The sequence below is a fragment of the Eleutherodactylus coqui genome, chromosome 5 (genome assembly GCF_035609145.1).
Source record: "Eleutherodactylus coqui strain aEleCoq1 chromosome 5, aEleCoq1.hap1, whole genome shotgun sequence".
NCBI lineage: Eukaryota > Metazoa > Chordata > Amphibia > Anura > Eleutherodactylidae > Eleutherodactylus > Eleutherodactylus coqui.
In genome coordinates this window covers 34748681-34772003 of record NC_089841.1, presented here as the reverse complement: position 1 = coordinate 34772003, position 23323 = coordinate 34748681, and the positions used below count along the sequence as shown (strand labels likewise).

Below are 23323 nucleotides of genomic sequence, written 5' to 3'. Positions count from 1 at the left end.
ATTGTAAAAGTCAGCAGACGGTTGGAGAAGTCCTGTGAAATGATCATTAATCATCATGAAAACCCAAAATGACCTGACCGGAGTAGTTATCTGAGCCACATAGCTGAAGGTCTAGAAGCCGGACATAGATATTAGATGACGGGTCAATGACCCCTCAGGAACCTCATACACATGTATATCCGGCATGGCTAGACACGCTGCACGTTGTCTCAGTGGAGATCAGCAGCTACCAGACACATCCGCTGTTTGTTTCAGGGGACATAAAGGAGCAGATAGATATAAATCCAACCTGTTGGCTCCTTATTCCCACCAGCAGTCTCCACCGCCAGAAAACTGGGAGAAGATCCAGACAACATGTAATGTCTCTGGTCAGCGGTAATCCTGCCATCTCCACCGGCCTCATCACACAAGTAGAAGACATCTAATAAGACTGAAGACAAGAGCTTCACAGCCTTCTACAGATCAGAGGGACATCTCCATCTACCTGGTGGTCCTGTGGAAGAAGAGGACGGGGACATCTCTCTGGTGGGCTTCTCTTACGGGATGGAACTGGAGGAAACACAGACAGACACTGAAGTCATTCTTTACATACAGATAATAAAGTCCCCGTGTATTTAGTCCTGTCTATTACCTGGTGATGGGAGTGGCTGGCGGGTCTCCATCATGGCCTCCTTGTACAGATCCTTGTGTCCTTCTAAATACTCCCACTCCTCCATGGAGAAATAGACAGCGACATCCTGACACCTTATAGGAACCTGACAACACAATATACAGTCATTACCCAGAAGCCTCCAGTGCTGTTACTGTATAATGTCCCAGCATGCCCTGCAGCGTCACCTCTCCAGTCAGCAGCTCAATCATCTTCTTGGTGAGTTCTAGAATCTTCTGTACATTGATGTCCTCATGTATCAGGGGGTGAGGTGGGGGCCCTGTGATTGGGCTCAGGGTTCTCCGCCATCCATCACACACAGGGGCCCGACAGCCATCACTAGAGGTCTTCTTTACTAATGCAGTGTAATCCTGCATATGGGAAGACATTATAATTATCACTATAGACATTTCCAGAATCCCTCTCCAGTCATATCATCTGTTATCACACTAAATAATTCTTATTTATAGTAATATTATCAGAATCTCTCCCCTCTCCAGTGACGTCATCTGTTGTTACAATAGATAAGAATGATGTAGTATGACATCATCAGAATCTCTCCCGTCGCCGATGAAAAGAATGATAAAGATATCATAAAGAATGATATAATGTGACATCATCAGAATCTCTCACCTTTCCAGTGACATCATCTGGTAGTACCATAGATAAGTATGATGTAATGTGATATCAGAATCTCTCACCTCTCTAGTAAGCTGGAAGAGTATCTCTAGGGTGAGATTTAATAAACTCTCCGCCTTCTTGCTCCTGTCCTTCTTCATCCTTGACGGGTCAATCAGGGAAATTGTTCTATAGAAGATAACAACAGAGGATCCTGTATTGTAGGACCTGATAAGAAAGAAGATGAATCATTATGAAAACCAAAGAAATCCAAAATAATTAATACATTTACTGGAGAGAATAAGCGGTTGCTCACATGAGCGTAGCGTTTTTTTTTGCCAACCAAAATGTGCATTTTCCGTGTGCATTTTGGGTTTTTGTGAATGTTACTATGCAGCGATAACCGTGTATTTACGTCGGTGACAAAAAAAACCTTAGAAGGTTGTAGTAGTGCAGTACACAGAAGGGCCTGTAGAGGGCTGAAGACAGGACTTCTGGTGTGAGGGTTAAAGGGGTTGTCCCGCGAAAGCAAGTGGGTCTATACACTTCTGTATGGCCATATTAATGCACTTTGTAATGCATTAATTATGAGCCATACAGAAGTTATCAGAAGTTATTCACTTACCTGTTCCGTTGCTGGCGTCCTCGTCTCCATGGTGCCGTCTAATTTTCAGCGTCTAATCGCCCGATTAGACGCGCTTGCGCAGTCCGGGTCTTCTTCTTTTCTCAATGGGGCCGCTCGTGCCTGAGAGCGGCTCCTGGTAGCTCCGCCCCGTCACGTGCCGATTCCAGCCAATCAGGAGGCTGGAATCGGCAATGGACCGCACAGAAGCCCTGCGGTCCACCGAGGGAGAAGGTCCCGGCGGCCATCTTCAACCGGTAAGTAAGAAGTCACCGGAGCGCGGGGATTCAGGTAAGCGCTGTGCGGATTTTTTTTTAGGTCCCTGCATCGGGTTTGTCTCGCGCCGAACGGGGGGGCTGTTGAAAAGAAAACAAAACCGTTTCGGCGCGGGACAACCCCTTTAAGCAAGGGGTGGAGCAGGAACTAGATAAAAGCCAGTTTCTGCCAAAAAGCATTAGAGAGAGGACCAGCGCAGCATAGGAAGGTGCTGCAGGCTGGTGGCCTAGCAAAGGCCAGAGTCCGAAAGGGATGACGCCCCTGGACTCACACCCAAGTTGGGGTGCTTATTTCAAAGACATACATATATAGACATTGTGTGATGTGCTGAGAAATAAACGCTGGCAGAAGCCAGACAAAGATATACGCAACTCCTGAGCCGTGTTTACACGCGCCATTTCTGGTACGAGAGGCCAGCGATCCCGAGGCGAGGGCAGCCCGTTTGCTACAAGGTGCAGGAGATTTCTCCTTTCATTCTGTGTAAATATGTTGTGAATATTCTTCATGGTGTATTTTTACCACTGCCACAGACTTGCATAAATGACATGATAGATTTTTTCCGTGGGTTGGTACAATTATGACAAATATTTTTTTTTAGATTTTTCCACTTTTGCACCTTTTTTTGAATTTTTTTTTTTTTAATTCGAAGTTCCATGATTTTTTAAAATTTTTTTTTATTTTTCCATGGACGGAGCTCTGTGAAGGCTTGTTTTTTGACTGATTAGCTATTGTTATTATTAGTACTATTTAGGGGTGTATATATATAGTGACCCAGAGGGATCCTACACAGCAATATAAGTATTAACTTGGGGATTGAAACGTTTAACCCCTTGAGTGGCGGGTTTCCTACCACCCTGTCGTGCCCACCAGGGCAGGTTTTTTAAAATGGTCTAATCATTGAATTTCAACTAGTTTTGCAGTTGCGTCTCAAGAGCCATAACATTTTCATTTTTCCATTGACATGGCCATGTGAGGGCTTGTTTTTTGCGGGACAAGTTGTGATTTTTTAAACAGGGGGGAGGAAAAAAAGAAATGGGGAAAAAAGAAAAAAGGGGCCATGTCATTAAGGGGTTAAATAATGTATTAACTTCCTTCTCTGGGTTATTATGACGCACACGGATACCACATGTGTGATTGTATTTTTGATTTTTTACAAAGTAAAGGGAGACAAGTGTTTTTTTTATTTTTTTAATAATTTTTTTCCTTTTTTTTTTTTTTAATTTTTTTAAAAAATTTTCTTTTTTTTTGTCCCTTTAGGGGACTTCCACAGGGACCCATCAGGACCCCTGATCACATTCCAGGGGTCTGATGGTGACAGCCCTTTACATGCTGCAGTGACAGCCCTTTACATGCTGCAGTCACATAGACTGCAGCATGTAAAGGGTTAACACAGCAGAGATCGGAGGTTTTCTCTGATCTCTGCTGTAAGAGCAGGTACCTAGCTGTCCTCTGACAGCTAACAACCAGCTCTCCCTGCCACAGAGACCATCGGCTTGCTTCTGACAAGCCAATGGTCTCTATGGCAACCTGTAAACAAAGCAGGACATTGCCGACATGTCGGCAATATCTTCTGCTGGTTTTTCAAAGCCCTTGCTTTGTTCTCTGTGGGACTGTGCAGGCAGAGCACACTGTCACAGCTTGTGGCATTGTGCTCTGCAGCTCCCATAGTGATACATAGCCCGGAAATCTTCCGGGCTATGTTGCTATGAGCAGTAGAGCTCGTCACGGAACTTTTCCGGGCGTGCCACTCAAGGGGTTAACTAAAGGTTAATCTGCCGAGTAACGGGGTTAGGAATAATCTGCCCAGCAACCAGCCTCTTTTCCATTGGCTGCTGGTAGTTCTTACTCTCATTGGCCAGTATGCCTGATGAGAAGGACTCAGGGATGGAGAGGACAGAGAAGGTAGGAGAGAAAGAGAGAAGAGTGCAGATAATAAAGAGACAGAAAGACAGAAGAGAGAGTGAAAAAAAAGGGAAAGTCCGCACAGGAAGGGAGGAAGTGCGCAGTTAAGGTCCATTTACACGGGACGAATGTTAGGCAAAAGATGCCCGACACTCGTCCCCGCATGCACACGCTCCCATGCTGTCACACGGGTGCTAGTATAGCTGGCTCGCTCACGGAGCGAATGGAGAGGGGCAGGGGAGCGAGAGGAGAGAAATCTCCTGCACTGCCCCCCCCCCCCCCCCCCCCCCCCATGCTGGCCGCTCTGTGACCATGGAACCACAGGAACGAGTGTCTGGCATAGTTTTTCCGACATTCGTCCTGTGTAAATGGAGCTTAAATTAGAGGACGTGGAGCGGACACACGTGATGGGAGTTGGTGAGAACAGCGAGGAGGAGAAGACAATGGGTGGAAATAGTGCGAGGTGCAGTTTGCAGAGAGATCCTGGAGCGGGTGAGCAGCTGTGAGGAAGGAAGTGCAGGAGCCCGTCTTCCATCCGTGTTACTGTAGAAGCCATCGCAACAGTCAGTACTACTGCAGAAAACCTCTTCTTGATCAAGGCTGTCACCCCACAGCCGTATGTCCCCAAGTCATCCCGTCACCTCACAGCCATATATCCCCAAGTCATCCCATCACCTCACAGCCATATATCCCCAAGTCATCCTGTCACCTCACAGCCATATATCCCCAAGTCATCCCATCACCTCACAGCCATATATCCCCAAGTCATCCTGTCACCTCACAGCCATATATCCCCAAGTCATCCCGTCACCTCACAGCCATATATCTCCAAGTCATCCCATCACCTCACAGCCATATATGCCCGTCATCCCGTCACCTCTCAGCCATATATCCCCAAGTCATCCCGTCACCCCACAGCTATATATCCCCAAGTCATCCCATCACCTCACAGCCATATATCCCCAAGTCATCCCGTCACCTCACAGCCATATATCCCCAAGTCATCCTGTCACCTCACAGCCATATATCCCCAAGTCATCCCGTCACCTCACAGCCATATATCTCCATGTCATCCCGTCACCTCTCAGCCATATATCCCCAAGTCATCCCATCACCTCACAGCCATACATCCCCAAGTCATCCCGTCACCTCACAGCCATACATCCCCAAGTCATCCCGTCACCTCACAGCCATATATCCCCAAGTCATCCCGTCACCTCACAGCCGTATATCCCCAAGTCATCCCGTCACCTCACTGCCATATATCCCCAAGTCATCCCGTCACCTCACTGCCATATATCCCCAAGTCATCCCATCACCTCACAGCCATATATGCCCGTCATCCCGTCACCTCTCAGCCATATATCCCCAAGTCATCCCGTCACCTCACAGCCATATATCCCCAAGTCATCCCGTCACCTCACAGCCATATATCCCCAAGTCATCCTGTCACCTCACAGCCATATATCCCCAAGTCATCCCATCACCTCACAGCCATATATCCCCAAGTCATCCCGTCACCTCACAGCCGTATATTCCCAAGTCATCCCGTCACCCCACAGCCGTATATCCCCAAGTCATCCCGTCACCTCACAGCCATATATCCCCAAGTCATCCCGTCACCTCACAGCCAGATATCCCCAAGTCATCCCGTCACCTCACAGCCATATATCCCCAAGTCATCCCGTCACCTCACAGCCATATATCCCCAAGTCAGCCCGTCACCTCACAGCCAGATATCCCCAAGTCATCCCGTCACCTCACAGCCATATATCCCCAAGTCATTCCGTCACCTCACAGCCATATATCCCCAAGTCATCCTGTCACCTCACAGCCATATATCCCCAAGTCATCCCGTCACCTCACAGCCAGATATCCCCAAGTCATCCCGTCACCTCACAGCCATATATCCCCAAGTCATCCCGTCACCTCACAGCCATATATCCCCAAGTCAGCCCGTCACCTCACAGCCAGATATCCCCAAGTCATCCCGTCACCTCACAGCCATATATCCCCAAGTCATTCCGTCACCTCACAGCCATATATCCCCAAGTCATCCTGTCACCTCACAGCCATATATCCCCAAGTCATCCCGTCACCTCACAGCCATATATCCCCAAGTCATCCCGTCACCTCACAGCCATATATCCCCAAGTCATCCTGTCACCTCACAGCCATATATCCCCAAGTCATCCCGTCACCTCACAGCCATATATCCCCAAGTCATCCTGTCACCTCACAGCCATATATCCCCAAGTCATCCCGTCACCTCACAGCCATATATCCCCAAGTCATCCCGTCACCTCACAGCCATATATCCCCAAGTCATCCTGTCACCTCACAGCCATATATCCCCAAGTCATCCCGTCACCTCACAGCCATATATCCCCAAGTCATCCTGTCACCTCACAGCCATATATCCCCAAGTCATCCCGTCACCTCACAGCCATATATCCCCAAGTCATCCCGTCACCTCACAGCCATATATCCCCAAGTCATCCTGTCACCTCACAGCCATATATCTCCAAGTCATCCCGTCACCTCACAGCCATATATCCCCAAGTCATCCCATCGCCTCACAGCCATATATCCCCAAGTCATCCCGTCACCTCACAGCCATATATCCCCAAGTCATCCTGTCACCTCACAGCCGTATATCCCCAAGTCATCCTGTCACCTCACAGCCATATATCCCCAAGTCATCCTATAAGTTATGTATAGGAGTCTGTACAAAAAAGGGGAAAACATTGTCACTAGGGCCAGGCTTACACAAAGTTTTTTGTTGCGCTTTACATCTGTAATAATAACGTCAACGAAAGTGTGCGGCGTTTAATGTTTCCCTTCACATTTATGTGCATTTAATGCATGTTTTACGTCTTAAAGATCGCAGCGTGTTCTATTTATTCGGGGGTCACGTGTGTAAGAGCCCTATGTGACTCTATGGGTGCCTTCAGACTGAAACGCATACACAATTACTTTGCATATTAGTGACATTATTTACGCATGTTGCTAGGAGACAAGTGAAGGGAGTTATAATAGACCCCCAGAGGCTATAGCAGCCGATGCAGGAGCCTCCGGGGCCCACCGACCCATCCGAGCGGCTGTCCGGGGATATTGGGGGCCATTATATACATCCCATGGCGACCCCTGATATCGGCACTCATTGCTCTGATGCAACGGATGTGGCTGCGCAAAAGTGCCAACCGCAAGCCGAGCCGAGAGAGCGCCATCCTGTGGTGAAGACACGGCAACTCTCACCAACACAGTAAAAATAGGTAAATGGCGCGTGCGCGGTCATGTCAGCGCTAGAAGGGGGTTTCCGGGGAGGTTGCGCAATGTTTCCCATCATTCCCTACTTGGGGTTATTTTGCAAGCGTAACACAAGTGGTACACATATAAGAATACGCGGGTAACACGCGGCAAACATTACAATATGTATTACAATACAGTCATGTGACCCCGGCCAAGTCAGGACTATTGGATTGTCGCCCCAAAACAGCAGGAAGGTCCAAATACTAAAATGTAGATTACTTGGTTAATACTATGTTCTGTCAGATCTGAAGGAGGAAATCCTCCCCTCCCCCCAGCAGCCCTGAAGGGGTTAATCATCTCATCCTTTTTCCCCACTGACCGGACATAGGTGGACACACAGACCTCCACTTGCAGAGCGGGACAAGAGCTTCCAGGACCTGAGATGATGTCACCGTCATGTGATCAGCCACGTGATGGGAGGAGTCATGGATCACATGACTTGGGGGCGTGTCAGCGCATGCAGAACTCTCTTGGGCTAGTTGTGATACCTGCTGGATGAGCTAAAGAAATCACGACGCAGCAGAGCGGGGATCAGGATGGATGGAGTAGAGCTGTGTGTGTGATGTGTGGGGGGATCAGGATGGATGGAGTAGAGCTGTGTGTGTGATGTGTGGGGGATCAGGATGGATGGAGTAGAGCTGTGTGTGTGTGATGTGGGGGGATCAGGATGGATGGAGTAGTGCTGTGTGTGTGATGTGTGGGGATCAGGATGGATGGAGTAGAGCTGTGTGTGTGATGTGTGGGGATCAGGATGGATGGAGTAGAGCTGTGTGTGTGATGTGTGGGGATCAGGATGGATGGAGTAGAGCTGTGTGTGTGATGTGTGGGGGATCAGGATGGATGGAGTAGAGCTGTGTGTGTGATGTGTGGGGATCAGGATGGATGGAGTAGAGCTGTGTGTGTGATGTGTGGGGATCAGGATGGATGGAGTAGAGCTGTGTGTGTGATGTATGGGGGATCAGGATGGATGGAGTAGAGCTGTGTGTGTGATGTGTGGGGGATCAGGATGGATGGAGTAGAGCTGTGTGTGATGTGTGGGGATCAGGATGGATGGAGTAGAGCTGTGTGTGTGATGTGTGGGGATCAGGATGGATGGAGTAGAGCTGTGTGTGTGATGTGTGGGGGATCAGGATGGATGGAGTAGAGCTGTGTGTGTGATGTGTGGGGATCAGGATGGATGGAGTAGAGCTGTGTGTGTGATGTGTGGGGGATCAGGATGGATGGAGTAGAGCTGTGTGTGGGGGGATCAGGATGGATGGAATAGAGCTGTGTGTGTGATGTGTGGGGATCAGGATGGATGGAGTAGAGCTGTGTGTGTGATGTATGGGGGATCAGGATGGATGGAGTAGAGCTGTGTGTGTGATGTGTGGGGATCAGGATGGGTGGAGTAGAGCTGTGTGTGTGATGTGTGGGGATCAGGGTGGATGGAGTAGAGCTGTGTGTGTGATGTATGGGGGATCAGGATGGATGGAGTAGAGCTGTGTGTGTGATGTGTGGGGATCAGGATGGATGGAGTAGAGCTGTGTGTGTGATGTGTGGGGGATCAGGATGGATGGAGTAGAGCTGTGTGTGATGTGTGGGGGATCAGGATGGATGGAGTAGAGCTGTGTGTGATGTGTGGGGGATCAGGATGGATGGAGTAGAGCTGTGTGATGTGTGGGGATCAGGATGGATGGAGTAGAGCTGTGTGTGTGATGTATGGGGGATCAGGATGGGTGGAGTAGAGCTGTGTGTGTGATGTGTGGGGATCAGGATGGATGGAATAGAGCTGTGTGTGTGATGTGTGGGGGTCAGGATGGATGGAGTAGAGCTGTGTGTGCGATGTGTGAGGGATCAGGATGGATGGAGTAGAGCTGTGTGTGTGATGTGTGGGGATCAGGATGGATGGAGTAGAGCTGTGTGTGTGATGTGTGTGTGTGTGTGTGGGGGGGGGGGGATCAGGATGGATGGAGTAGAGCTGTGTGTGTGATGTGTGGGGGGGGATCAGGATGGATGGAGTAGAGCTGTGTGTGTGATGTGTGGGGGGGGATCAGGATGGATGGAGTAGAGCTGTGTGTGTGATGTGTGGGGGGGGGATCAGGATGGATGGAGTAGAGCTGTGTGTGATGTGTGGGGGTCAGGATGGATGGAGTAGAGCTGTGTGTGATGTGTGGGGATCAGGATGGATGGAGTAGAGCTGTGTGTGATGTGTGGGGATCAGGATGGATGTAGAGCTGTGTGTGATGTGTGGGATCAGGATGGATGTAGAGCTGTGTGTGATGTGTGGGATCAGGATGGATGGAGTAGAGCTGTGTGTGTGATGTGTGGGGATCAGGATGGATGGAGTAGAGCTGTGTGTGTGATGTGTGGGGGATCAGGATGGATGGGGTAGAGCTGTGTGTGTGATGTGTGGGGGATCAGGATGGATGGAGTAGAGCTGTGTGTGTGATGTGTGGGGATCAGGATGGATGGAGTAGAGCTGTGTGTGTGATGTATGGGGGATCAGGATGGATGGAGTAGAGCTGTGTGTGTGATGTGTGGGGATCAGGATGGATGGAGTAGAGCTGTGTGTGTGATGTGTGGGGGATCAGGATGGATGGAGTAGAGCTGTGTGTGATGTGTGGGGATCAGGATGGATGGAGTAGAGCTGTGTGTGATGTGTGGGGATCAGGATGGATGGAGTAGAGCTGTGTGTGTGATGTGTGGGGGATCAGGATGGATGGAGTAGAGCTGTGTGTGTGATGTGTGGGGGTCAGGATGGAGTAGAGCTGTGTATGTGATGTGTGGGGGATCAGGATGGATGGAGTAGAGCTGTGTGTGTGATGTGTGGGGGTCAGGATGGATGGAGTAGAGCTGTGTGTGTGATGTGTGGGGATCAGGATGGATGGAGTAGAGCTGTGTGTGTGATGTGTGGGGATCAGGATGGATGGAGTAGAGCTGTGTGTGTGATGTGTGGGGGTCAGGATGGATGGAGTAGAGCTGTGTGTGTGATGTGTGGGGATCAGGATGGATGGAGTCGAGCTGTGTGTGTGATGTGTGGGGATCAGGATGGATGGAGTAGAGCTGTGTGTGTGATGTATGGGGGATCAGGATGGATGGAGTAGAGCTGTGTGTGTGATGTGTGGGGATCAGGATGGATGGAGTAGAGCTGTGTGTGTGATGTGTGGGGATCAGGATGGATGGAGTAGAGCTGTGTGTGTGATGTATGGGGGATCAGGATGGATGGAGTAGAGCTGTGTGTGTGATGTGTGGGGATCAGGATGGATGGAATAGAGCTGTGTGTGTGATGTGTGGGGGTCAGGATGGATGGAGTAGAGCTGTGTGTGCGATGTGTGAGGGATCAGGATGGATGGAGTAGAGCTGTGTGTGTGATGTGTGGGGATCAGGATGGATGGAGTAGAGCTGTGTGTGTGATGTGTGTGTGGGGGGGGGGGGATCAGGATGGATGGAGTAGAGCTGTGTGTGTGATGTGTGGGGGGGGATCAGGATGGATGGAGTAGAGCTGTGTGTGTGATGTGTGTGGGGGGGGGGATCAGGATGGATGGAGTAGAGCTGTGTGTGATGTGTGGGGGTCAGGATGGATGGAGTAGAGCTGTGTGTGATGTGTGAGGATCAGGATGGATGGAGTAGAGCTGTGTTTGTGATGTGTGGGGGATCAGGATGGATGGAGTAGAGCTGTGTGTGTGATGTGTGTGGATCAGGATGGATGGAGTAGAGCTGTGTGTGATGTGTGGGGATCAGGATGGATGTAGAGCTGTGTGTGATGTGTGGGATCAGGATGGATGTAGAGCTGTGTGTGATGTGTGGGATCAGGATGGATGGAGTAGAGCTGTGTGTGTGATGTGTGGGGGATCAGGATGGATGGAGTAGAGCTGTGTGTGTGATGTGTGGGGGATCAGGATGGATGGAGTAGAGCTGTGTGTGTGATGTGTGGGGGATCAGGATGGATGGAGTAGAGCTGTGTGTGTGATGTGTGGGGATCAGGATGGATGGAGTAGAGCTGTGTGTGTGATGTGTGGGGGATCAGGATGGATGGAGTAGAGCTGTGTGTGTGATGTGTGGGGATCAGGATGGATGGAGTAGAGCTGTGTGTGTGATGTGTGGGGATCAGGATGGATGGAGTAGAGCTGTGTGTGTGATGTATGGGGGATCAGGATGGATGGAGTAGAGCTGTGTGTGTGATGTGTGGGGGATCAGGATGGATGGAGTAGAGCTGTGTGTGATGTGTGGGGATCAGGATGGATGGAGTAGAGCTGTGTGTGTGATGTGTGGGGATCAGGATGGATGGAGTAGAGCTGTGTGTGTGATGTGTGGGGGATCAGGATGGATGGAGTAGAGCTGTGTGTGTGATGTGTGGGGATCAGGATGGATGGAGTAGAGCTGTGTGTGTGATGTGTGGGGGATCAGGATGGATGGAGTAGAGCTGTGTGTGGGGGGATCAGGATGGATGGAATAGAGCTGTGTGTGTGATGTGTGGGGATCAGGATGGATGGAGTAGAGCTGTGTGTGTGATGTATGGGGGATCAGGATGGATGGAGTAGAGCTGTGTGTGTGATGTGTGGGGATCAGGATGGGTGGAGTAGAGCTGTGTGTGTGATGTGTGGGGATCAGGGTGGATGGAGTAGAGCTGTGTGTGTGATGTATGGGGATCAGGATGGATGGAGTAGAGCTGTGTGTGTGATGTGTGGGGATCAGGATGGATGGAGTAGAGCTGTGTGTGTGATGTGTGGGGGATCAGGATGGATGGAGTAGAGCTGTGTGTGATGTGTGGGGGATCAGGATGGATGGAGTAGAGCTGTGTGTGATGTGTGGGGGATCAGGATGGATGGAGTAGAGCTGTGTGATGTGTGGGGATCAGGATGGATGGAGTAGAGCTGTGTGTGTGATGTATGGGGGATCAGGATGGGTGGAGTAGAGCTGTGTGTGTGATGTGTGGGGATCAGGATGGATGGAATAGAGCTGTGTGTGTGATGTGTGGGGGTCAGGATGGATGGAGTAGAGCTGTGTGTGCGATGTGTGAGGGATCAGGATGGATGGAGTAGAGCTGTGTGTGTGATGTGTGGGGATCAGGATGGATGGAGTAGAGCTGTGTGTGTGATGTGTGTGTGTGTGTGGGGGGGGGGGGATCAGGATGGATGGAGTAGAGCTGTGTGTGTGATGTGTGGGGGGGGATCAGGATGGATGGAGTAGAGCTGTGTGTGTGATGTGTGGGGGGGATCAGGATGGATGGAGTAGAGCTGTGTGTGTGATGTGTGGGGGGGGGATCAGGATGGATGGAGTAGAGCTGTGTGTGATGTGTGGGGGTCAGGATGGATGGAGTAGAGCTGTGTGTGATGTGTGGGGATCAGGATGGATGGAGTAGAGCTGTGTGTGATGTGTGGGGATCAGGATGGATGTAGAGCTGTGTGTGATGTGTGGGATCAGGATGGATGTAGAGCTGTGTGTGATGTGTGGGATCAGGATGGATGGAGTAGAGCTGTGTGTGTGATGTGTGGGGATCAGGATGGATGGAGTAGAGCTGTGTGTGTGATGTGTGGGGGATCAGGATGGATGGGGTAGAGCTGTGTGTGTGATGTGTGGGGGATCAGGATGGATGGAGTAGAGCTGTGTGTGTGATGTGTGGGGATCAGGATGGATGGAGTAGAGCTGTGTGTGTGATGTATGGGGGATCAGGATGGATGGAGTAGAGCTGTGTGTGTGATGTGTGGGGGATCAGGATGGATGGAGTAGAGCTGTGTGTGTGATGTGTGGGGATCAGGATGGATGGAGTAGAGCTGTGTGTGTGATGTGTGGGGGATCAGGATGGATGGAGTAGAGCTGTGTGTGATGTGTGGGGATCAGGATGGATGGAGTAGAGCTGTGTGTGATGTGTGGGGATCAGGATGGATGGAGTAGAGCTGTGTGTGTGATGTGTGGGGGATCAGGATGGATGGAGTAGAGCTGTGTGTGTGATGTGTGGGGGTCAGGATGGAGTAGAGCTGTGTATGTGATGTGTGGGGGATCAGGATGGATGGAGTAGAGCTGTGTGTGTGATGTGTGGGGGTCAGGATGGATGGAGTAGAGCTGTGTGTGTGATGTGTGGGGATCAGGATGGATGGAGTAGAGCTGTGTGTGTGATGTGTGGGGATCAGGATGGATGGAGTAGAGCTGTGTGTGTGATGTGTGGGGGTCAGGATGGATGGAGTAGAGCTGTGTGTGTGATGTGTGGGGATCAGGATGGATGGAGTCGAGCTGTGTGTGTGATGTGTGGGGATCAGGATGGATGGAGTAGAGCTGTGTGTGTGATGTATGGGGGATCAGGATGGATGGAGTAGAGCTGTGTGTGTGATGTGTGGGGATCAGGATGGATGGAGTAGAGCTGTGTGTGTGATGTGTGGGGATCAGGATGGATGGAGTAGAGCTGTGTGTGTGATGTATGGGGGATCAGGATGGATGGAGTAGAGCTGTGTGTGTGATGTGTGGGGATCAGGATGGATGGAATAGAGCTGTGTGTGTGATGTGTGGGGGTCAGGATGGATGGAGTAGAGCTGTGTGTGCGATGTGTGAGGGATCAGGATGGATGGAGTAGAGCTGTGTGTGTGATGTGTGGGGATCAGGATGGATGGAGTAGAGCTGTGTGTGTGATGTGTGTGTGGGGGGGGGGGGATCAGGATGGATGGAGTAGAGCTGTGTGTGTGATGTGTGGGGGGGGATCAGGATGGATGGAGTAGAGCTGTGTGTGTGATGTGTGTGGGGGGGGGGATCAGGATGGATGGAGTAGAGCTGTGTGTGATGTGTGGGGGTCAGGATGGATGGAGTAGAGCTGTGTGTGATGTGTGAGGATCAGGATGGATGGAGTAGAGCTGTGTTTGTGATGTGTGGGGGATCAGGATGGATGGAGTAGAGCTGTGTGTGTGATGTGTGTGGATCAGGATGGATGGAGTAGAGCTGTGTGTGATGTGTGGGGATCAGGATGGATGTAGAGCTGTGTGTGATGTGTGGGATCAGGATGGATGTAGAGCTGTGTGTGATGTGTGGGATCAGGATGGATGGAGTAGAGCTGTGTGTGTGATGTGTGGGGGATCAGGATGGATGGAGTAGAGCTGTGTGTGTGATGTGTGGGGGATCAGGATGGATGGAGTAGAGCTGTGTGTGTGATGTGTGGGGGATCAGGATGGATGGAGTAGAGCTGTGTGTGTGATGTGTGGGGATCAGGATGGATGGAGTAGAGCTGTGTGTGTGATGTATGGGGGATCAGGATGGATGGAGTAGAGCTGTGTGTGTGATGTGTGGGGATCAGGATGGATGGAGTAGAGCTGTGTGTGTGATGTGTGGGGATCAGGATGGATGGAGTAGAGCTGTGTGTGTGATGTATGGGGGATCAGGATGGATGGAGTAGAGCTGTGTGTGTGATGTGTGGGGATCAGGATGGATGGAATAGAGCTGTGTGTGGGATGTGTGGGGGTCAGGATGGATGGAGTAGAGCTGTGTGTGTGATGTGTGGGGATCAGGATGGATGGAGTAGAGCTGTGTGTGTGATGTGTGTGTGGGGGGGGGGGATCAGGATGGATGGAGTAGAGCTGTGTGTGTGATGTGTGGGGGGGGATCAGGATGGATGGAGTAGAGCTGTGTGTGTGATGTGTGGGGGGGGATCAGGATGGATGGAGTAGAGCTGTGTGTGTGATGTGTGGGGGGGGGGATCAGGATGGATGGAGTAGAGCTGTGTGTGATGTGTGGGGGTCAGGATGGATGGAGTAGAGCTGTGTGTGATGTGTGAGGATCAGGATGGATGGAGTAGAGCTGTGTTTGTGATGTGTGGGGGATCAGGATGGATGGAGTAGAGCTGTGTGTGTGATGTGTGGGGATCAGGATGGATGGAGTAGAGCTGTGTGTGATGTGTGGGGATCAGGATGGATGTAGAGCTGTGTGTGATGTGTGGGATCAGGATGGATGTAGAGCTGTGTGTGATGTGTGGGATCAGGATGGATGGAGTAGAGCTGTGTGTGTGATGTGTGGGGATCAGGATGGATGGAGTAGAGCTGTGTGTGTGATGTGTGGGGGATCAGGATGGATGGAGTAGAGCTGTGTGTGTGATGTGTGGGGGATCAGGATGGATGGAGTAGAGCTGTGTGTGATGTGTGGGGATCAGGATGGATGTAGAGCTGTGTGTGATGTGTGGGGATCAGGATGGATGTAGAGCTGTGTGTGATGTGTGGGATCAGGATGGATGGAGTAGAGCTGTGTGTGTGATGTGTGGGGATCAGGATGGATGGAGTAGAGCTGTGTGTGATGTGTGGGGATCAGGATGGATGGAGTAGAGCTGTGTGTGTGATGTGTGGGGGATCAGGATGGATGGAGTAGAGCTGTGTGTGATGTGTGGGGATCAGAATGGAGAGAGTAGTAGCGCATAAAGGACAGACAGACATTCAATTTTATATATTATATATATGAGTAGCTTACCCGTCGCGCGTTGCTGCGAAGACAGACAGACATACATACATTCGTTTTTATATATCTAGATAACCACCAACCACAGCGCAGCTTTCATGTTACCTCAGCGGTATAATATATAACAACCAATCACAGCGCAGCTTTCATGTTACCTCAGCAGTAAGAGAAATAACAACCAATCACAGCGCAACTTTTATTCTGCCTCAGCAATATAAAAAATAGCAACCAATCACAGCGCAGCTTTCATGTTACCTCAGTGGTATAATATATAGCAACCAATCACAGCGCAGCTTTCATGTTACCTTAGCAGTATAAAATATAACAACCAATCACAGCGCAGCTTTCATGTTACCTCAGCAGCAAGAGAAATAACAACCAATCACAGCGCAGCTTTCATGTTACCTCAGTGGTATAATATATAACAACGAATCGCAGCACAGCTTTCATGCAACCTCAGTAGTATAAGAAGTAGCCACCAATCACAGCACAGCTTTCATGTTACCTCAGCATTCTCAATATCCAGCAATTGTCTTGTGATACGTTCGGCGGATGCATCATTTTGTAGTTGAACACGCATCCCGTTGCTGGTAATGCCTTTTGCTTTCGTGCTTGAGATGGAAATCAAACGATCTTTCTCTGGGGGGCATAACTGGCGACGACGCTCGTACACGCGCCACCTATCGTAGGATGGATGTACTATGCCGGTAATCTTCCCAGGAGTGTACTCAACAACTTCCCAAAGTTTCATGGCAATTGGATGAATGGTGCAGTAATGCATAAAGGACAGACAGACAGACATTCATTTATATATATCAGGAAGTGAGAAAATTAGATTCCGTCTGTAAAATTTGGACGCTAATTCTTTGGCGCTTAGAATTGAATAATCGAGTTGGGACCCATTAGCTTTTCCTATTTATGACATAATCAATGCTCGTGCCAAATTTCATGTTTCTACAACATCGGGAAGTGAGAGAATTAGTGGCAATGATGGAAATCGAACGATCTACATGGGGGGGGGGTCGTAACTGTCGACGACGCACGCACGCACGCGCGCCATTTATCGTAGGATAGTTGTACTATGCCTATAATCTTCCCAGGAGTGTACTCAACAACTTCCCAAAGTTTCATGGCAATCGGATGAATGGTGTAGTAGCGCATAAAGGACAAACAGACAGACAGACAGACATACATTCAATTTTATATATATAGATGACCTGATAGACGGACTGCACAGTAAAATATCAATATTTGCAGATGACACAAAACTATACAATATAATTAATGCAACGGAGGACAATGTACGGCTACAAACACACCTAGATAAGCTGGGGGCTTGGGCAGGAAAATGGCAAATGAAGTTCAATGTGGATAAATGTATGGTTATGCACATAGGGAGGAGAAACGGATGTCACCAATATACACTAAATGGGGTACAGCTAGGGAAAAGTGATATGGAAAAAGACCTGAGGGTACTAGTGGACTATAGACTAAACTGGAGTAACCAATGCCAGTCAGCTGCTGCAAAAGCTAATAAAGTTTTGGGGTGCATTAAAAGAGGTATAGAGGCGAGGGACGAGAACATTATCCTCCCACTATATAAGGCACTTGTCATGCCTCACATGGAATACTGCGTACAGTTCTGGTCACCGGTGCTCAGGAAAGATGTTGCAGTGCTTGAGGGGGTCCAAAGAAGGGCAACTAAATTAATAAACAGAATGGGAGAATTGGAACACCCAGAGAGGTTATCAAAATTGGGATTATTCACCATGGATATAATACAGCTAAGGGGTGCTTAAATAGTTATGTTTAAATACATGAGGGGACAATACAAGGATCTCTCCAATGATTTGTTTATACTCAGGACTGTGACGATAACAAGTGGGCATCCTCTACATCTAGAGGAACAAAGGTTTCATAACCAACTCTGAGCCTGAGGACATGGTGATGGCAAACTGGATAGAGTAGTTTAAGAGGGGACTAGATGCGTTTCTAGAGTCCTATGATGTTACAGGATATAGACATTAAATAGCCAGCGGAGTTGTTGATTCGAGTTTTTAAGTCAGGTAGGAACTATCAAACACTGATCCAGGGATTGTTCTAACTGCCATTATGGGGTTGGGAAGGATTTTTTCCCCCCCAAGGGTGCTAATTGGCCTAGTCTCATTAGGTTTTGTTGCCTTTCTCTGGATCAACAGGGGGGAGGGGGACAAGCTGAACTAGATGGACATTGTCTCCCTTCAGCCTAACATACTATGTTACTATATCCAATTCTGCAACTTGTTTATGTAAACCTGTAGTTTGATTACGTACATCTGTAGAAGCTATGTCTAACTTGCAACAGCTCATCTCTTGGGTTTTCATTTGCAGTTTCTTACAGTCCTGTTCATACTGCACAGATTGCGCCTCCAGAAATACTCTGCAATCATCTTTACTGTTCTTTACTGTAAGAGCAGTGGGACAGTGGAACTCTGTGCCTGAGGACATGGTGATGGCAAAAATCGATAAAGGAGTTTAAGAGGGGGCTAGATATGTTTCTAGAGCGCTATGATATTACAGGATATAGACATTAAATAACCAGCGGGGTTGTTGATCCGGGACTTGGAGTCAGGTAGGAACTATCAAACGTTGATCCAGAGATTATTCTGACTGCCATTATAAAGTCGGGAAGGAATTTTTTCCCCCAGGGGTGCTAATTGGCTTCTGCCTCTTGTTTTTATTTTCCTTCCTCTGGATCAACAAGGGGGGTGGAAACAGGCTGAACTAGATGGACATTGTCTTCCTTCAGCCTAATATACTAGGTTACCATCTCCAACTTTGCAACTTGATTATGCAAACTTGTAGTTTGATTACGAGGATCTGTAGAAGCTATGTCTAACTTGCAACAGCTCATCTCTAACTCCTGGGCTTTGATTTGCAGTTTCTTACAGTCCTGTTCATACTATACACCTCCTCCCGTGAGATCTCTGGACCATTCCTCCAAAATATCACCGACTGTCTGTCCGCTGTCTCTAACACTATGTCCTCCCTTTTTCTCAAACTAAACCTCTCTAAAACTGACCTCCTTGTCTTTCCACCTTCTAACCGACCTCCCCTCAACATCTCCATTCCAGTGTCTGGCACCATCATAACCCCCCGACGGCATGCCCGATGCCTTGGGGTCACACTGGACTCTGACCTCTCCTTTGCCCCCCATATCCAATCTCTGGCCCAAACATGCCACATGCACCTCAAAAATATTGCTAAAATACGTCCGTTCCTAACCACGGACACGCTAAAGACGCTCGTGGTTGCGCTCATCCACTCCCGGCTTGACTACTGCAACTCGCTACTCATCGGCCTCCCCCGCACTAGACTCGCTCCGCTCCAATCCATACTAAATGCAGCAGCTAGACTCATTTTTCTATCCAGTCGTTATTCAGACGCCTCTGCATTATGCCAGTCGCTGCATTGGCTGCCCATCCACTGCAGAACTAAATTTAAACTCCTCTACCTCACTCACAAAGCTCTGCATGGCGCTGCGCCACCATACATCACCTCCCTCCTGTCAGTATACCACCCAGCCCGCTCACTCCGATCGGCAAACACACTCAGACTAAACACCCCTGTAATACGAACCTCTCATGCTCGCCTACAGGACTTCACTAGAGCAGCACCCATCCTCTGGAATGCTCTACCCCAAGGCATCCGGACAATTCCCGATGCACGAAATTTCAGACGTGCCTTAAAAACGCACCTCTTCAGGGAAGCATACCAAATCTCCTGACCTAGTCCCTCGCCCCTCCCTATGGTGCTCCACCCTGGTTGCCTTCTGATAAATGATCTGTACATAATATTTCCTATTGCCTGTGTTCCCCACCCCCTGCACCTCCTGTACCACCCTCAACCCATTTGTGTCTAACCCAATGTACCTTATATTGTAATTGTTGTATTGTTTTGCATTTATCCATGCCTGAAAGCGCTGCGGAATAAGTTGGCGCTATACAAATAAAGATTATTATTATTATTATATATTATTACTGCACAGATTGCGCCTCCAGACATACTCTGCAATCAGCTTCATCTCTGACTACATTTCTGAGGTTTTGTATCTCTTGATGGGCTTTTGAAAGAAATTCCTCATATTTATTTTTCTCACCGCTTAATTCTATCAAGCCTTCTTCATACTGAACGGTTTTCTGTTCTGCAGCAACCTGCATTCAGCCTCAGTTTTAGCTACCCTTTTAAGGTGTTCATTTTTCTTTAAGACCACTGCACTTTCTGCTTTCACCTGAGCTGCTTCTTTGAGAGCATCATCTCTTTCTCTCTGGAGTCTCTGTCTGCTCCTCTATTAGTAACCCTTGCTTCACCATAGTGTTCTGCACAGCCCGCATCTGTACAAGTTCTGCCTGGACTTTGAGCAAGCGTTCACAGTCTGTCTTACTTTGAACCTCAGGGTCTACACTAACTACACCTTCTTCTACTTTGCAAGAAGCAGTCTTCTTTCCCTTTTTCCTCTTCTTTGCACTTTTAATGTTTGTAGCCCAACAGACTTCTGGTTGCTGCTAGCAACTATTTCAATTACCTTGGAAACTACAGCTACAAAATTCTTTCTCTCCCTCTGGAGGCATATGTGTGCTAACTCTCGCCTGGCGTTGGCTGAACTCTCTGCGGGAACTTGTTTATACTCTATCTTTATTTGGGGAACAATTCTGGCAGCAGAATGTACCTTTCCGTTTTCCTGCAGCTGAACTAAAGGTTTCAAAACCTAAGGGGCTAATCTCATTAACTCTCTGTGCTAAATACCATCTTTTCATGGTTTTTAGGTAGTCTAACTACATTTGAGCAATTCGCTACACACATTTTTAGACCTCAATTCACATGCTGCAGATTTCCCCTCATCATCATAAGCAGTTTTACTATACATTAGTACATCATCAAGTTTTGCACCTTTCTGCAAGGAAAACACATTATCAGAATGTTCCAGTCCATGTTGCATCATTTCCTCAGTCCTCGGAGTGGTCTCCCCACTCCCCCGACTTGATGTGTGGCATTGTAGCCACTTTTCAGAACCCACAGATGACAGTCCTTGAACACAGTTCATACCTGCAGTTTTCGTATAAGACTGCGCCGACTTCTTTCCCTCCCACAGTTGGAAAAAATAAGGAAAGTCCATGGCCAACACAAACTCTAACGGCAGTCTTTCACATTTCGTCAGGACACACGTTATCGTATAATATGGCGTCTTAAAGATTACACTCACCGTTGTATCAGTCTCAGGACTACACCAAAGAAATGGCAATATGTCTGACATAACGGTTGATGTGTCCTGCTGGGACACTGGACTTTCCAATGCACAAAAGTCCATGTGTCTCACTGTCGACGTCTGTTGCCCCTGACAACCGCAAACTTCGGCCTCCTGGCTCTTTAAACCACTGCTAGTAGCTTTTGTCGCTTAATGGCAACTTCAGCCTCCCGGCTCTGAATTCTACCTCCAGTAGCACTGCTCCAAGCAGATATCCACTTTACACCCATCACTTTCTGCACCACTCAGCTTTGTGCCAGCGCAAACTCTACTATATGTGGCAAGGGGGTTCACTTGCCTGCAGATTGCTGACCTCAATGTTAGGAAATGGGCACCACATGTGCAGAAAACACTCAGGAGACGTGGATTCTTTTTTAAATCTGGCACCTGCCAGTATTTATTGAACATTACACAGCAATTGTGTACAGCAGACAAATGTCCATAATTTGGAGTTCACAACCACAGGATCCCCATCTGTGGCATCTGGAGGGCGTCCTCCGTCAGACTGGTGTGACGGTTCCCCAAACAGGCCCCCACAGAACCTCAGGCTAGCGGCCTTTCAGCTCCACTGAGCTAACACTTCCCCTGAGTGTGACAGGGACCAATATTTTTATATGGCTTCCTGCCACACCCATAGGTGTTAACACTCTCCTATCCAGACTCAGAATGCCTCTCTAGGCCCTCTGAAGGCAACTCTCACTACTGCAAGTCTACAGTGTGAATTCTTAGATGTTTAAGAACTTGTGATTTCCAAGTAAAGCATTTCCCACATTCTGAACATGAAAATGGCTTCACACCTGTATGAGTTCTCTGATGTTTTACAAGATATGCGTTCTTAGAAAAACATTTCCCACATTCTGAACATGAATATGGCTTCTCTCCAGTGTGAATTTTCTGATGTGCAACAAGATTTGCTTTGATAGTAAAACATTTCCCACATTCTGGACATGAAAATGGTTTCTCCCCTGTGTGAATTCTCTGATGTTCAACAAGATTTGCTTTCCTAGCAAAACATTTTCCACAATCTGAACATGAAACTGGCTTCTCCCCTGTGTGACTTCTCTGATGTGCAATAAGATTTGCTTTCCTGGTAAAACATTTGCCGCAATCTGAACATGAAACTGGCTTCTCCCCTGTGTGAGTTCTCTGATGTTCCACAAGATTTGCTCTCCTAGTAAAACATTTGCCACAATCTGAACATGAAACTGGCTTCTCCCCTGTGTGACTTCTCTGATGTGCAACAAGATTTGCTTTCCTAGTAAAAGATTTGCCACAATCTGAACATGAAACTGGCTTCTCGCCTGTGTGAATTCTCTGATGAATAACAAGATCTGATTTATTTGAAAAACACTTCCCACATTCTGAACAAGAAAATGGCTTCTCCCCTGTGTGACTTCTCTGATGTCTAACTAGATTTGTTTTGTTAGAAAAACACTTTCCACATTCTGAACATGAAAATGGCTTTAGCCCTGTGTGACTTCTCTGATGTGCAGGAAGATTTGCTTTGCTAGTAAAACATTTCCCACATTCTCTACATGAAAAGGGCTTCTGCCCTGTGTGACGTCTCTGATGTGTAACAAGATTTGCTTTGACAGTAAAACATTTCCCACATTCTGAACATGAAAATGGCTTCTCCCCTGTGTGAGTTCTCTGATGTTCAACAAGATTGGCTTTCCTAGCAAAAGATTTCCAACATTCTGAACATGAATATGGCTTCTTTCCTCTGTGAGCTCTTTGATGTTCTTGTCTTCTGTGACTTTCCTTCTGCTTATCAGCCTGTGATGGATCAGTAGATGGGACCTGTAGAAGATGATCGGATGATAGATCTTTGCTATGAAGTGCTGAGGAGATAACTTTGATAATGGCAGGTTCTACATATGTATCTTGTCTACCCTTATCATCTGCTTCAAAATCTGCATATATCAGATGCCCCTCTGAGCTCCTGGTATTGTCATCTGCAAGAAATAAAGCTGATTTTACTATTTTTGAACACAAGTAAAAATCTAAATTGACATAGCAAAATGTAATTAGAGAGTATTAAGCAATCAGATCACAATCTTACAGTAGACTTCAGAGCGAGGACCAGTGATGTTCTGCCACCAGGCTGTTATTTTGCAGTTTTCCACTTCTGTGGTGAAGCTTCCATCTTAATAGGTACATATATCAGTGTACCTTTCACCACTCTTCTAGTAAATGCTCAGTGGAGAACTATAAAGCTTCCTGTGAGGCAATGCTATTAGGTGGTGTCTGTCTC

General features: G+C 48.3%; 1 protein-coding gene across 1 annotated transcript in view; it reads right to left on the bottom strand.

Annotated features, from left to right (window-relative positions):
• LOC136627177 (zinc finger protein 850-like) overlaps positions 1-23323 on the bottom strand; it is a 77610-nt gene that overhangs the window by 12128 nt on the left and 42159 nt on the right. The window contains exons 15-22 of the mRNA XM_066602112.1: positions 21770-23024; positions 20871-21046; positions 18099-18262; positions 7699-7778; positions 1351-1495; positions 838-1020; positions 632-755; positions 485-549 (exon numbers count right to left, since the gene is read on the bottom strand). Coding sequence (XP_066458209.1) covers positions 485-549; positions 632-755; positions 838-1020; positions 1351-1495; positions 7699-7778; positions 18099-18262; positions 20871-21046; positions 21770-23024 — 2192 coding nt within the window. The remainder of the gene's footprint in view (positions 1-484; positions 550-631; positions 756-837; positions 1021-1350; positions 1496-7698; positions 7779-18098; positions 18263-20870; positions 21047-21769; positions 23025-23323) is intronic.